Genomic DNA, 13,432 nt, shown 5'->3' with positions numbered 1-13,432 from the left:
TATAAGCTGATGCTACAGGTTTGCTGATTATTAAATTCTGATGCTAATTGCTCTGGTTTCTGTGCTGCCATGTAGTAATTATGTGTATTAATTACTAATCAGCCTTATATTGTGACATTTCTATTCTATGTGTACTGTATACTGTGAGTGGGTCCCTAAGCTCAGTAAGTGACAGCAGCACAAAGCATGTGCAGTGAATCAGCAGAAAAGAAGATGGGGAGCTACTGGGGCATCTTTGGAGACACAGATCTCTACTGCTAAAGGGCTGTGGTTGTCTTGGGCTGGTACAGAAGCACAAAACATAATGTACAACATTTATAGCCTATTTATTTAGTTTAACTTTCCTTGTCCTTTAAAACACCTGCAATTGCTCTACAGTTTTTACATTCAAGAAATGACTGCACATGAAGGTGTGACTGCTTGGTACCATGAAGAAATTGCAGACATCTGTAGATTTGCATCTGTAGGTTGTTCACCTTCAGACTTTTTTTTTCTTTTTTTTTTTCATTCCAGTTGGTTTCAGACAGTTCACCAGAAATTTACATTTTCCAATTCTATTTGTGACCATTTTTCTAATATTAAAGTGTAAAGTTAAATTTTTTTTTTTTTACCTTCTGAAGCATCTCTGGGAGGGGGAGTGTCACTTACTCTTTAACAGTTTTAAATTGATACATTTAGTTGATACATTTGTTATCTTTATCCCTGCTGAGTAGAATTCTTGAGGCAGCTGTTAGAATTGATACAATAGTTGTGCATATTCCACAGATACTGCTGAGAAATGTATCAACTAATTGTATCAACTAAATGTAGCAAACTAACGGTTCAGTTTACTCCTGGATCACTGAGCTGCCAGACAGACACCAGAGGCAGGAACATTAAAGGGGAACTCCACAAAAACATAACTTAAGCCTTTTGAAAAGTAAACCTAATTTCAAGCAACTTTGTAATATACATCATTTAAAACATATGCAGACTTTTCATGATTTTTAATGGTTTCTGACAGTTCCCTAAGCCTAGCCCCCTGCTCTCCTGCTGATCTGTCTGACTACTTTGCTGAGCTGTCTGACTACTGTTACTTTGTATCAACAGCCATCTGTCCTCAGCCTGCATCCTCCAAACCCCACAATTCCCTGCACATGTGATTTCAATAAGGAAAGGAACATCCCAGTGCAATGCATTGTGGGTTATGTAGTTCCTGCATGCTGTCTGTAAGCTGTGGAGAAGTTGTTACAATTTGTAACATCAGTGTTTAGTCCCTTCTTCCCTGCCAGGATTTCAAATGATGCAGAAAGAGAACTGTTAAACAGCTGGATTTCAGCATAGAAAATGCCATTTATTTAGACTTTTTGAAGAAACCGGTAAAACTGATGGGTATATTAGGGGTTTCTGTGTTATGTGGGCCTCTTTATCAAATTTGGGTTTGGAAGCCGGAGTTCCCCTAAACTTAACACTTAAATTTTGGGAAAACTGTAAAAGATGGAAAGCAATTGTAAAACGTCTGTTTATAGTGAACTAAAAATGTGTGTGTAAGGTGAACTGAACAACCCCTTTAAGCCCTACCCACCCTGATGCACTTCCGTTAGAAATCATTTGTGTTTGATTACAGGCATATGTGATGCGGCCGGCTATTATATTCTTTGATGAAATAGATGGGCTGGCTCCAGTTCGTTCCAGCAGACAGGATCAGATACACAGGTGAGTTCAGACCCTTCTCTTCAATCGAATGCAAAGGAACAGTAACCGCAAAACCTGAAAGTAATTAAAATTTCGTGTACTGTTGCCCCGCACTGGTAAAATTTGAGTTTGCTTTATAAACAAACTGCTGTGTAGCCATGAGGGCAGCCATTCAAGCACAGCACACACAGTAGATAACAGATAAGTACTACTATAGTTTATATAAACAAACTGCTGTGTAGCCATGAGGGCAGCCATTCAAGCACAGCACACACAGTAGATAACAGATAAGTACTACTATAGTTTATATAAACAAGCTGCTGTGTAGCCATGGGGGCAGCCATTCAAGCACAGGATACACAGTAGATAACAGATAAGTACTACTATAGTTTATATAAATAAGCTGCTGTGTAGCCATGGGGGCAGCCATTCAAGCACAGGATACACAGTAGATAACAGATACGTACTACTATAGTTTATATAAACAAGCTGCTGTGTAGCCATGGGGGCAGCCATTCAAGCACAGGATACACAGTAGATAACAGATCAGTACTACTATAGTTTATATAAACAAGCTGCTGTGTAGCCATGGGGGCAGCCATTCAAGCACAGGATACACAGTAGATAACAGATAAGTACTACTATAGTTTATATAAACAAGCTGCTGTGTAGCCATGGGGGCAGCCATTCAAGCACAGGATACACAGTAGATAACAGATAAGTACTACTATAGTTTATATAAACAAGCTGCTGTGTAGCCATGGGGGCAGCCATTCAAGCACAGGATACACAGTAGATAACAGATCAGTACTACTAACTATCGTTCCATATAGCACTCTTATGTATGTTGAGACTTTTTTTTCTGAACAAATTTTTTTTTGGACTTTTTCACAAAACTTGGGGGCCTTAGTGGTTACACTGGAGTATTTTTGGAATTGTATGTTAATTATATAAAGTGTACCATTGCTTGCAATATAGGTGCTGCACACTAGATGGCACTACAAATATTGGTATATAAGCAATGTTGGGATCTATGAGCACTTCAATAAATCTGGCAACACCCCACTTTTGAGGTATTGGTTTTCCAATTTTTTATGTATAACTGGCGGTGGTAGAGGCCCGTACCAATACCTTTTCCCCATAACTTACTAAATTATTAATAACAGACTTGCTTTGTTTTCATCTGTAGCTCTATAGTGTCTACCTTACTTGCACTTATGGACGGACTGGACAACAGAGGCGAAATCGTCGTTATTGGTGCTACTAACAGACTTGATTCAATAGATCCCGCACTCAGGAGACCTGGTCGATTTGACAGGGAGTTTCTTTTCAGTTTACCTGATCAGAAGGTGAGAAATTGTTTCACTTTACATGTGAAAGAGAGATTGACACCAGAAATCAAACCTTTTTTTGCATCTATCATAATATTGTCCTTGCATGCTATTTAGAATTTTGCCATAAAAGTATTTACAGATGCTTTTACATTACCCATCTGATCCCCCATGTTCCTCTCTGAGGGTGCTGCCATATTTGTGCAGCAGGAGTCTGTAAGCAGACAGGTTTAGGAACTTCTAGCAATAATTATTTACAAAAGCAGCCCTATCTGTGAAAAACGATCAACATGAGCTATAGGTAACTTTTGATGTACATTAATATTTTGAATAACAATTTTTTAGTGTCAGTATCACTTTAAAGGAGATAGAAAGCTACCGAAGCAGTTTATTGCTAATAGATTAGGCACAATAGTGCAAGCTATAACACTATATTCGGCAGAATGCTTTACCATACCTGAGTAAACCGCTCTAGAAGCTCTCTGGTTTTTTTAGGATAGCAGCTGCCATATTAGCCTGGTGTGACATCACTTCCCGTCTGAGTCTCTCCCTGCTCAGTCATAGCTCTGGGCTTAAATTACAGCAGGGAGGGGAGGAGGGAGGAAAATGAATGGAGAGAGAGAGGAGCAAACTGAGCATGCTCAAGCCCGAGCCCTGGAGGTTTAAGCTGAAAACAGGAAGTCTGATACAGAAGCCCATGAGTACAGAATAGAAGGAAAGAAATGCTGTGTTTCTTTTGACAGAGGACTCAGCATATCATTACTTTGAATGTTTACTGGTATATTTATATAGACCTTTCTGATAAAGCTTACTTAATTTAGCCCTTCCTTCTCCTTTAAGAATCTAAACATTTATAGGGTTGCTTTAGCCCTGGGCATTCCAAAGTTCAACTGGCTATAGATCTAATTTTAACAGATTGGGAGCATCTCTTTAAGGAGATCCGGTTTGACTGTATTCGTTTTTAGGTGGATGTTACATGCACCGTGTAATTACATTGTATTTCCCAATAAGGGTTTTTAACTTATCATTAACCATGTAATGAGCTAATGAGACAAAGAAAATGGGTATTTGCCTGATTTAACTCTGGCCAATAATCGGATGATAAAAGAGGCAAATGCAAATCTATTGGGAGAAGATGGCAATAACAAACTGATATGGCTTAATGGGATTTATTTGCTTTGTCATATAGATAGCCTGACTGTTCTTAATAAAATACCTCTCTGAAGGGCCATTGTTTTGGTCCTATAACCAGGCTATTAAGCTAACAAGTTTGTGACTAGATTGGCAACCGGTGTTAGCTTGTCTATAGCCAACATTAGTCGAAGTATTGCCTTCATGCTTTAAGGGGACATATCTACTGCAATATGACGGGGAAGCAAAAGTAACCAGTAAAAGCAGGGATCTGGTCTTGCTGTACTGAAAACATTTTTTCAAATATTACCTCACATGAAAAATAGAAAAAATATTATACCATATATAATGGAAAGCTTGTTAAAAGCAGCAATTGAAGGTGCGCACTATGCACATAGGAGGTCAACAATCTACTCACCGTGTTTACAACTTGTTGCCTATACTTTACCTTTGCAACAAAAAATATATCCTTATAAAATGAAAAAACTATACATATAACAAATAGATTTTCCTTTATTTACTGTTGTGCTAGGCAAGAAAGCACATTTTAGAGATACACACGAGGGATTGGGACCCCAAGCTGTCTGATTCGTTCCTAGAGGAACTAGCTGAAAAATGCGTTGGTGAGTAACCGTTCTACATTTCATAAACCATCCAAATTGTTCTGAAGACATTGGATATGTTGTATTTTTTTGCAGTCTTGTCCAGATGATGTTGGGAAGTAGGAATTATGCAGTGTTGTGCATTGCGTGCAAGCACAAATGATGAAGATTTTTGGAATTACCAGAAAATGTCTAAGCATTAGATCCGTGTTCTTCTACATTGCTGGCCAAAGTATATCTCTCAGCTGGCAAAGGCTTGTTGTCAAAGGCAGAGACAGGCAACAGCTAGTGGTGTACTAGGTCAAATCCCATGTGTATATAGATAGCTTGAAACGGGATCTTGACCTACAAACAAATCGCTGTTTTTACAGTGATACGTGTCATGCTGGGTCTGTAGGATGTAAAATCCGGGAAAATGTAAAATCAGGGAAATATGTTAAAGTAACTTTTTCTTCAAGTAGTTAAAGGATATAAGCACAGGCGTCTTGTTTTACTTTGAGATACAATATTTAGTGTGTTAATAACAATGGTTAAACATTGCAGAGTTAATGTTACACTATGGGGGGCCTGTGCCTCTCTGTCAGTCACATACACAAGCTAAAGCAATAAGTGATTGACGCTGGGCTGTATAAGGGGCAGACTCATTGCAATTGACCATTTACAGGCAGAACAATGGCAAAATATTAGAGATGCACCAAATCCAGGATTCGGTTCGGGATGCTGCCAGGATTTAGCCTTTTGCTGCAGAATTTGGATTCGGCTGAATCCTTCTGCCCGGCCGACCCGAGTCCTTCTGCCCGGCTGACCCGAGTCCTTCTGCCCGGCCGACCCGAGTCCTTCTGCCCGGCCGACCCGAGTCCTTCTGCCCGGCCGACCCGAGTCCTTCTGCATATGCAAATTAGGGTTTGGTATTCAGCCAAATCTTTCACAAAGGAGTAAGGGGTTTGGCCGAATCCAAAATGGTGGATTCGGTGCATCCCTACAAAATATACATCTGGTTAGTTTTTTAAGCCTCTTTATTTCACAAATAATAACATTTATAGAGGGGAAAAAAAGCAGTTTTTGGGTACATCCAGACAAAACATTACTTAAAATCAGGGAAATGCACCCATTGAAATGCATTATAAATTGGTGGGACCACAAATAAATGTAAAATGCGGGAAAACAAAATCAGGCTACTTGAAATAGAGGTTTCACTGTATATTCAAAATGGATTCATTAGTGAGGATTCTGTGTCTTGCTGAGATGAAGGTCAAAACTATCCTGCTTAGACATTGTTATATTTATATTTTCTCCATTGGCCACGTGTTCCCCCAAATGCTTAGAAATCTCAGTATGCGTTAAACGAATATTCCTTCAGTTATTGCCTCCCGGTGCATTACACTGGCAGGCAGCAGAGATTACGCAGAGCTTCCTTGTGCTTGGCTCTACAAACTGACCTTCAAAGCAGCAGTCCTTGGCTGAACGGGCTTATAGAATTTTTTTTCTCCCCTACAAATAATAATAATCTTCACCTGGTTTGAATTTTCCATTAAATAATTCCTGCGTGGCAGAATTGCTTAAAGTGCTGCTTACTCAGAATCTGCAGTTGATTTCCGTAGGCATTGGCTTGTCCCCGTCAGACGCAGAGCCACATTTACTGCTGTGTGGCTAAAATGTTGATCTGAAAAAAAAAAAAGGTTTCCATCAAATTGTTTTAAAGGGAATGCTCACATTTAAAGCAGATGTTAAAAGGAGAAGAAAACCTTAAAAATAAGTGAATATAAAATAAAATTGATGAGAGTGCATCATACTAAAAGTTAACTCAAAGGCTAACAACCCCTTTAAAGAGGTGTTAAATAGAAAGGGAAATAATCCACACATTGCAAAGAATACATCTTAAAATTGTCTCCGAATATACACCAGGAGGCCCTTTTAACAAAGGTCGAATTTCGAATTCATGTGAGTTTTTAAAAACTCCCATGAACTCTATATTCTACCAATGGAAATTTATTATTAAAATCAAATTTCTTTAAACTCTGGTGAATAGGATCGACCCAAAAACTCGAATCGAATTAGATTCGAGTTTTAAAAACTCTATTTGCGTTTTTTCTCTGGAAAAAAAACTTGTCGGGAAGGCTGCAAACAACTCCGAATTGATCCCTGGACATCTCCCGTTGACTTAAACAGCAATTCGGCAGGTTTTAGGTGGGCGAATAGTTGACTTCAAATTCTTAAAGGGCCAGAGTATGATAAATCTAGAAATTCAATTTTTTTTTAAAAACTCAATCGAATTTGAATAACTTCCTAGTCAAATTTGACCATAAAAAAACTCAAAAATTCTAATTTTCAATTCAACCCTTGATAAATCTGCTCCTAAATGTAGTTTTCCCCTTTTTCACAAACATTTGACTTTGCAGCCTAAATGAAAAAAGTGATGGCAAATACTAGTTACAATGAGTTATGGTGGAATAGAGCAATACATATCTCAAAATCTACTTCTGTTCAACACAAGTGAAAGATTTGGCTGCAAACATGGCTACCAGTGAAAGATTTGGCTGCAAACATGGCTACCAGTGAAAGAATTGGCTGTAAACATGGCTACCAGTGAAAGAATTGGCTGTAAACATGGCTACCAGTGAAAGAATTGGCTGTAAACATGGCTACCAGTGAAAGAATTGGCTGTAAACATGGCTACCAGTGAAAGAATTGGCTCAAAACATGGCTACCAGTGAAAGAATTGGCTGTAAACATGGCTACCAGTGAAAGAATTGGCTCAAAACATGGCTACCAGTGAAAGAATTGGCTCAAAACATGGCTACCAGTGAAAGAATTGGCTCAAAACATGGCTACCAGTGAAAGAATTGGCTCAAAACATGGCTACCAGTGAAAGAATTGGCTCAAAACATGGCTACCAGTGAAAGAATTGGCTCAAAACATGGCTACCAGTGAAAGAATTGGCTCAAAACATGGCTACCAGTGAAACAATTGGCTCAAAACATGGCTACCAGTGAAAGAATTGGCTCAAAACATGGCTACCAGTGAAAGAATTGGCTCAAAACATGGCTACCATTCTTATCTGCTTAACCTCGGAGCCTGACCCACCCAAAAGTCTGGCTCTCGGGGAATGAACATAATACAGGTTTAAAGAAGTGGCGAGGCAGCGACCTTTGTTTTTTTTTTTTTTTTTTTTATTCAAATTTGTTTCCTAGATGTTACATAAAGAAAATGTGTTTGAAGCTTTGAATAGTTGTTAATTAAAAGCAGTCCATCATATGGAGAACGGCGAGCCTGACCAATTAGAGACATGTGGGAAAACATCGTCGTCTCTCTTATTCTCCCAAATGATCCGTTCTGGTTACATAGGAAAGCAAAGTAGGGTTTGAAATGAACATTCCGAGAGCTCGACTGCCTCCAAGCTGATGTAATAACAGGTCTTCAGGGGAGCAAACAAAAACAGCACCAAAGGCCCAGTGCAAAATCTGCTGCCATGCTTTTTCCTAATAATGTCCATGAATTAACTCTGCACAGGTTGAAACCCATCAGAAAATAAAACTGCACTAGGTGACCACTAAATTAACTTACAGAAAACAAACTTTGTGTTCCAAACCAGGTTTCCAAGGACAAAGTATGTATCTCTGAGCTTTTCAGCAGTAGTTTGCAAGCTGCTTGTGGTTCAATTGAATTTATTGGCTTTCTAGTCTGCCCTAGGCTCTACAGACATGGTTTCATGGAGTTAGTTTAAAGGGAAAGTCAACCCCAAAATAAAAATATACCTAAAAGAAAACCTAATTCTAAGCAATTTTCCAATATACGTGTATTGAAAATTTTCAGTTTTTTAAAGTTCTTTAACAGTTGTTATTGAAAGCAGAGTTTACTTATCTCCTGTTTTTAAACAATGTTGCAAAAGTCTTAGTTCCCCAGCAAAGACAGGTCTGTAATCAGATTCCTTGTCTTACACCTTTAAATTTGCATTACCGTGGACGAAAAATATCCCCACAATTAGACAAAACTTTGCCCATATGCAACTATACCTTTACGATTGTCTTTTCTTCCACGTCCCGTCCAGACGTTAAGGATCAGAGCACACGCTCAGAATCGGGGACATCGTAGGTCCTTCCTTAAAAATTTTGTAGTTGCACTATTGGGGTCAGGGCACATGCTCAGATTTGGGGCGATTAGTTGCACGGCGACAAACACCCTCTTCTTCGGGGTGACTAATCTCACCGAACTTTGGGCGACTTCAGGAAAACGAAGCACTCAGAGTGCCATCCCGCTGGCGCTTTACATTCTAGGTGGCAGTTTGAGGAGATTAGTCGCCCGAAGAAGAGATTTATCACCGGGCGACTAATCTCCCCAAATCTGAGCATGTGCCCTGACCCTAATAGTGCAACTACAACATTCTAAAGGAAGGACCAAGCCCAAGGAGCAATTTACTGCAAAATGTTTTTATTCACACGACCTGTTTCGGGTGTAGAACCCTTTTTCAAGTGTGAGTTATACATTTAAAAGTGAGCATAAATAACAATGTAACCACCTCCAACTCCTCGGCTTCAATTAATCGCAGCTGTCTCCAAATCCTGCTAAGCGGATAATAGTCATTGTCAAACGAATTCCCAACAGATACACAGTGAATAGTTCATCCAAAAGGGAGGGAGGTGAAGTTCCACAACATAGTGTCCACCATGTGTAACAAAGTCATTTCCATTATATCCAGATAAAACATATTAAAAGTCAAACTTGAACTCAAGTACTGCCCTTCAAGCCAACCCTGGGTAAAAACACAGTCAAACATATTACACAATTATTAACATGTATTTATATAGCGCCAACATATTGCTTAGCACTGTAGATGATACATAATATATATGACTGCCCGTCGTTAAAACTAGTCTTATCTTGGGATACCTGTTATTCACCTGTTAACTACTGCCAAAATGAGTGATTTAATTAAGTTCCATTAAAGAATCAGTTGGTTAAAAAAGAATATTTAACATCCACCAATGAATTAACAAAATTATAAAGTGCTGGTGCCGAACTAGTTGCAGTCTCTGACTGCCAATAATTCCAAATTGATGCTGATTTCAAAGTGCTAGTGCTAAATAGATGTTTAGAAAGATGAATTTATTAAATCAAATTAAAAAGCTCCTCTTTCATGGACACCAGTACATGGAAGAACTTGCATTGTATGTTGTTTTGTGCCAATTGTAATAGCTTTTATTTCTGTTCCTTCCCCAGGCTATTGTGGAGCCGACATTAAAGCACTTTGCACTGAGGCTGCCTTGATTGCCCTTCGCCGGCGCTACCCACAGATTTATGCCAGCAGCCAAAAGCTACAACTGGACATTTCTTCGGTTGTTCTTGGTGCCCGCGATTTTTACCATGCAATGAAAAACATTGTGCCTGCTTCTCAGCGTGCTGTCATGTCTCCTGGGCATGCCCTGTCTCCGGTTATTAGGCCACTGTTAGAAAGGACATTTTCCAACATACTGCGTGTCTTGCACAAAGTGTTCCCACATGCAGAGTTCAGCCAAAACAACAAGAATGATGGTAGGTTTTTCGGCATTGGAACCCTTTGCAATTTTATGTAAGCGCTATATAACAAAATGATGTATTCATGCTAGGTCCATATATACTGTATAGTGATTCACAATCGGCCAGGAGGCTCCCTCCACCCTTATGAATCACACCACCCACACTCTCCAATAAGGCTCCTGTATCTGGTAGTAACGGGGGGGGGGGCTAGCACAGTGAATTTGGTGGCTGCCTTGTCTGGTTACTTGACTTCTTACTTCAAGGGATACTGTCATGTTTTCAAAACGCATCAGTTAATAGTGCTGCTCCACCAGACTTCTGCACTGAAATCCATTTCTCAAAAGAGCAAACCGATTTTTTTAATATTCAATTTTGAAATCTGACATGGGGCTAGACATATTGTCAATTTCCCAGCTGCCCCAAGTGATGGGACTTGTGCTCTGATAAACTTCAATCACTCTTTACTGCAGTACTGCAAGTTGGAGTGATATCACCCCTCCCTTTTTCCTCCCCAGCAGCCAAACAAAAGAACAATGGGAAGGTAACCAGATAGCAGCTCCCTAACACAAGATAACGGCTGCCTGGTAGATCTAAGAACAGCACTCAATAGTAAAAACCCAGGTCCCACTGAGACACATTCAGTTACATTGAGAAGGAAAAACAGCAGCCTGCCAGAAAGCATTTCTCTCCTAAAGTGCTGGCACAAGTCACATGACTGGGGGCAGCTGGGAAATTGACAAAATGTCTAGCCCCATGTCAGATTTCAAAATTAAATATAAAAAAATCTGTTTGCTCTTTTGAGAAATGGATTTCAGTGCAGAATTCTGCTGGAGTAGCACTATTAACTGATGTGTTTTGAAAAAAACATGTTTCCGATGACAGGATCCCTTTAATGTAACTGAATGTGTCTCATTGGGACTTGGCTTTTACTGTTGAGTGTTGTTCTTGTATCTACCAGGCAGTTGTTATCTTGTGTTAGGGATCTGCTAACTGGTTACCTTCCCATTGTTCTGTTAGTAGGCTGTTGGTTGGGGGGTGGGGGTAGGGGGTTGATAACACTCCAACTTGCAGTAAAGAGTGACTGAAGTTTATTCGTGCACAAGTCACATGACTGGGGTCACCTGGGAAACTGACAATATGTCTAGCCCCATGTCAGATTTCAAAATTGAATATATTACAATGTGAAGGACAGTGGGGATGTTTTAGAGATTATAGTTCAAAATCAGAACACCAGGTATTTGCTGGCTGAGAAAAGCCTACCATTCCGTCTACTTGCAACAGCCTGTACTAGGGCTTATGCTTCAAATAAAAGATGTTTGCGTGTAGAAGAGAGAAATAAATAGCATGTCAATTCGAATTATTTTTGATGCTTCTGGTCCTTAAAGGGGAACTATCGCAAAAATGAAAACTAGATATTCGCTTTAGCATACTGAAATAACAAACTTTCTAAATACACTCAATTTCAAATTCTGCACTGTTTCTGAAATAATAAAGTTTATCTTAAGTATTCCTCTTTCAAAATCTTTCTTCTCATTCTGTCTTCATTCACAAGTTGGGTGTCTGATGAAAGATCCATGTCTCTCTACATGCAGAATTTGTGCAAAAGGCAGTTATTTTGTTTGTACTGGAATCCGTTGTTTGAGTGAGCTCTAATACATCTGCTAGGAAAGGAATCTCCCCTATAAGATATATACCCAACTGCTGCATGAAGAAAGAATAAAGAGAAACAGAGGAATAGTGAATATAAACTTGATTATTTCTGACACAATGCAGAATTTTTAATTGATTGCATTTAGAACGTTTCTTACTTTGGTATGAGGAAGCTTATATTAAATTCTAATTTTCGCAATATTTCCCCTTTAAAATTTAAATTGATACTTCTAAATGTAGTGTTCATTTGAGTGTGTCTAAAGAAAATGGTGAGGGGTTTGGTGGGATTCAAGCTGATAACAATAACCTCTTTCAGTATGGATAACTCTGCTAAGAAAAAAGGATATGTCTTTATAGCTTTTATAGCTTTCCAGAGACGCACAATAAGTATAACCTCTACTGAGCACAATTCATGAACGTTTGAGGATCTTTAATGATCATGACATTACCATATAAAAATCTTCTATTTATAGTCATTTCTATATGAAATCCCCCCCTCTTCAAGATGTAAATCTGATTTCTTCTTGTGTCCTGTTCAGTTGCTGCAAGCCTCCTCCTAGACGATTGTGAAGATGAGAACACTTTATCGATATTTGATGTAAGTTGTGCCTCAGGATCACCAAAGAAACAGCCAGCTGCTCTCCACAAGCCCTTTCTCCACTTTACCATGTAAGTTCTTTTTAAAGATATATATAGATATAGATATAGATATATAGTTTATATAAACAAGTTGCTGTGTAGCCATGGGGGCAGCCATTCAAGCACAGGATACACAGTAGATAACATAAGTACTACTATAGTTTATATAAACAAGCTGCTGTGTAGCCATGGGGGCAGCCAGTCAAGCACAGGATACACAGTAGATAACAGATAAGTACTACTATAGTTTATATAAACAAGCTGCTGTGTAGCCATGGGGCAGCCATTCAAGCACAGGATACACAGTAGATAACATAAGTACTACTATAGTTTATATAAACAAGCTGCTGTGTAGCCATGGGGGCAGCCAGTCAAGCACAGGATACACAGTAGATAACAGATAAGTACTACTATAGTTTATATAAACAAGCTGCTGTGTAGCCATGGGGCAGCCATTCAAGCACAGGATACACAGTAGATAACATAAGTACTACTATAGTTTATATAAACAAGCTGCTGTGTAGCCATGGGGTCAGCCATTCAGGCACAGGATACACAGTAGATAACAGATAAGTAGTACTACAGTTTATATAAACAAGTTGCTGTTTAGCCATGGGGCAAGCCATTCAAAGCTGAAAAAGGAGAAAAGGCACAGAATACACAGCAGATAACAGATAAGCTCTATAGCATACAATGCGATTCTTCAGAACTTATCTGTTATCTACTCTGTATACTGTGCTGGAATGGCTGCCCCCATGGCTACACAGCATTTGTTTATATAAACTATAGTATTACTTATCTGTTCTCTACTGTATATTCTGTGCTTGAATGGCTGCCCCCATGGCTACACCGCATCTTGTTTATATAAAACTATAGTTGTGTTTCTGAAGT

General features: G+C 39.1%; 1 protein-coding gene across 3 annotated transcripts in view; it reads left to right on the top strand.

Annotated features, from left to right (window-relative positions):
* Positions 1–13,432, top strand: part of atad2b.S (ATPase family, AAA domain containing 2B S homeolog) — a 106,847-nt gene that overhangs the window by 39,450 nt on the left and 53,965 nt on the right. For all 3 annotated transcript variants that reach the window (XM_041565071.1, XM_041565070.1, XM_041565069.1), the window contains exons 13-17: positions 1,607–1,695; positions 2,864–3,023; positions 4,669–4,759; positions 9,956–10,267; positions 12,442–12,571. In XM_041565071.1, the coding sequence (XP_041421005.1) occupies positions 1,607–1,695; positions 2,864–3,023; positions 4,669–4,759; positions 9,956–10,267; positions 12,442–12,571 (782 nt within the window). The remainder of the gene's footprint in view (positions 1–1,606; positions 1,696–2,863; positions 3,024–4,668; positions 4,760–9,955; positions 10,268–12,441; positions 12,572–13,432) is intronic.

The sequence above is a fragment of the Xenopus laevis genome, chromosome 5S (assembly GCF_017654675.1).
Source record: "Xenopus laevis strain J_2021 chromosome 5S, Xenopus_laevis_v10.1, whole genome shotgun sequence".
Classification (NCBI taxonomy): domain Eukaryota; kingdom Metazoa; phylum Chordata; class Amphibia; order Anura; family Pipidae; genus Xenopus; species Xenopus laevis.
This window is presented reverse-complemented; position numbering and strand designations above follow the sequence as displayed.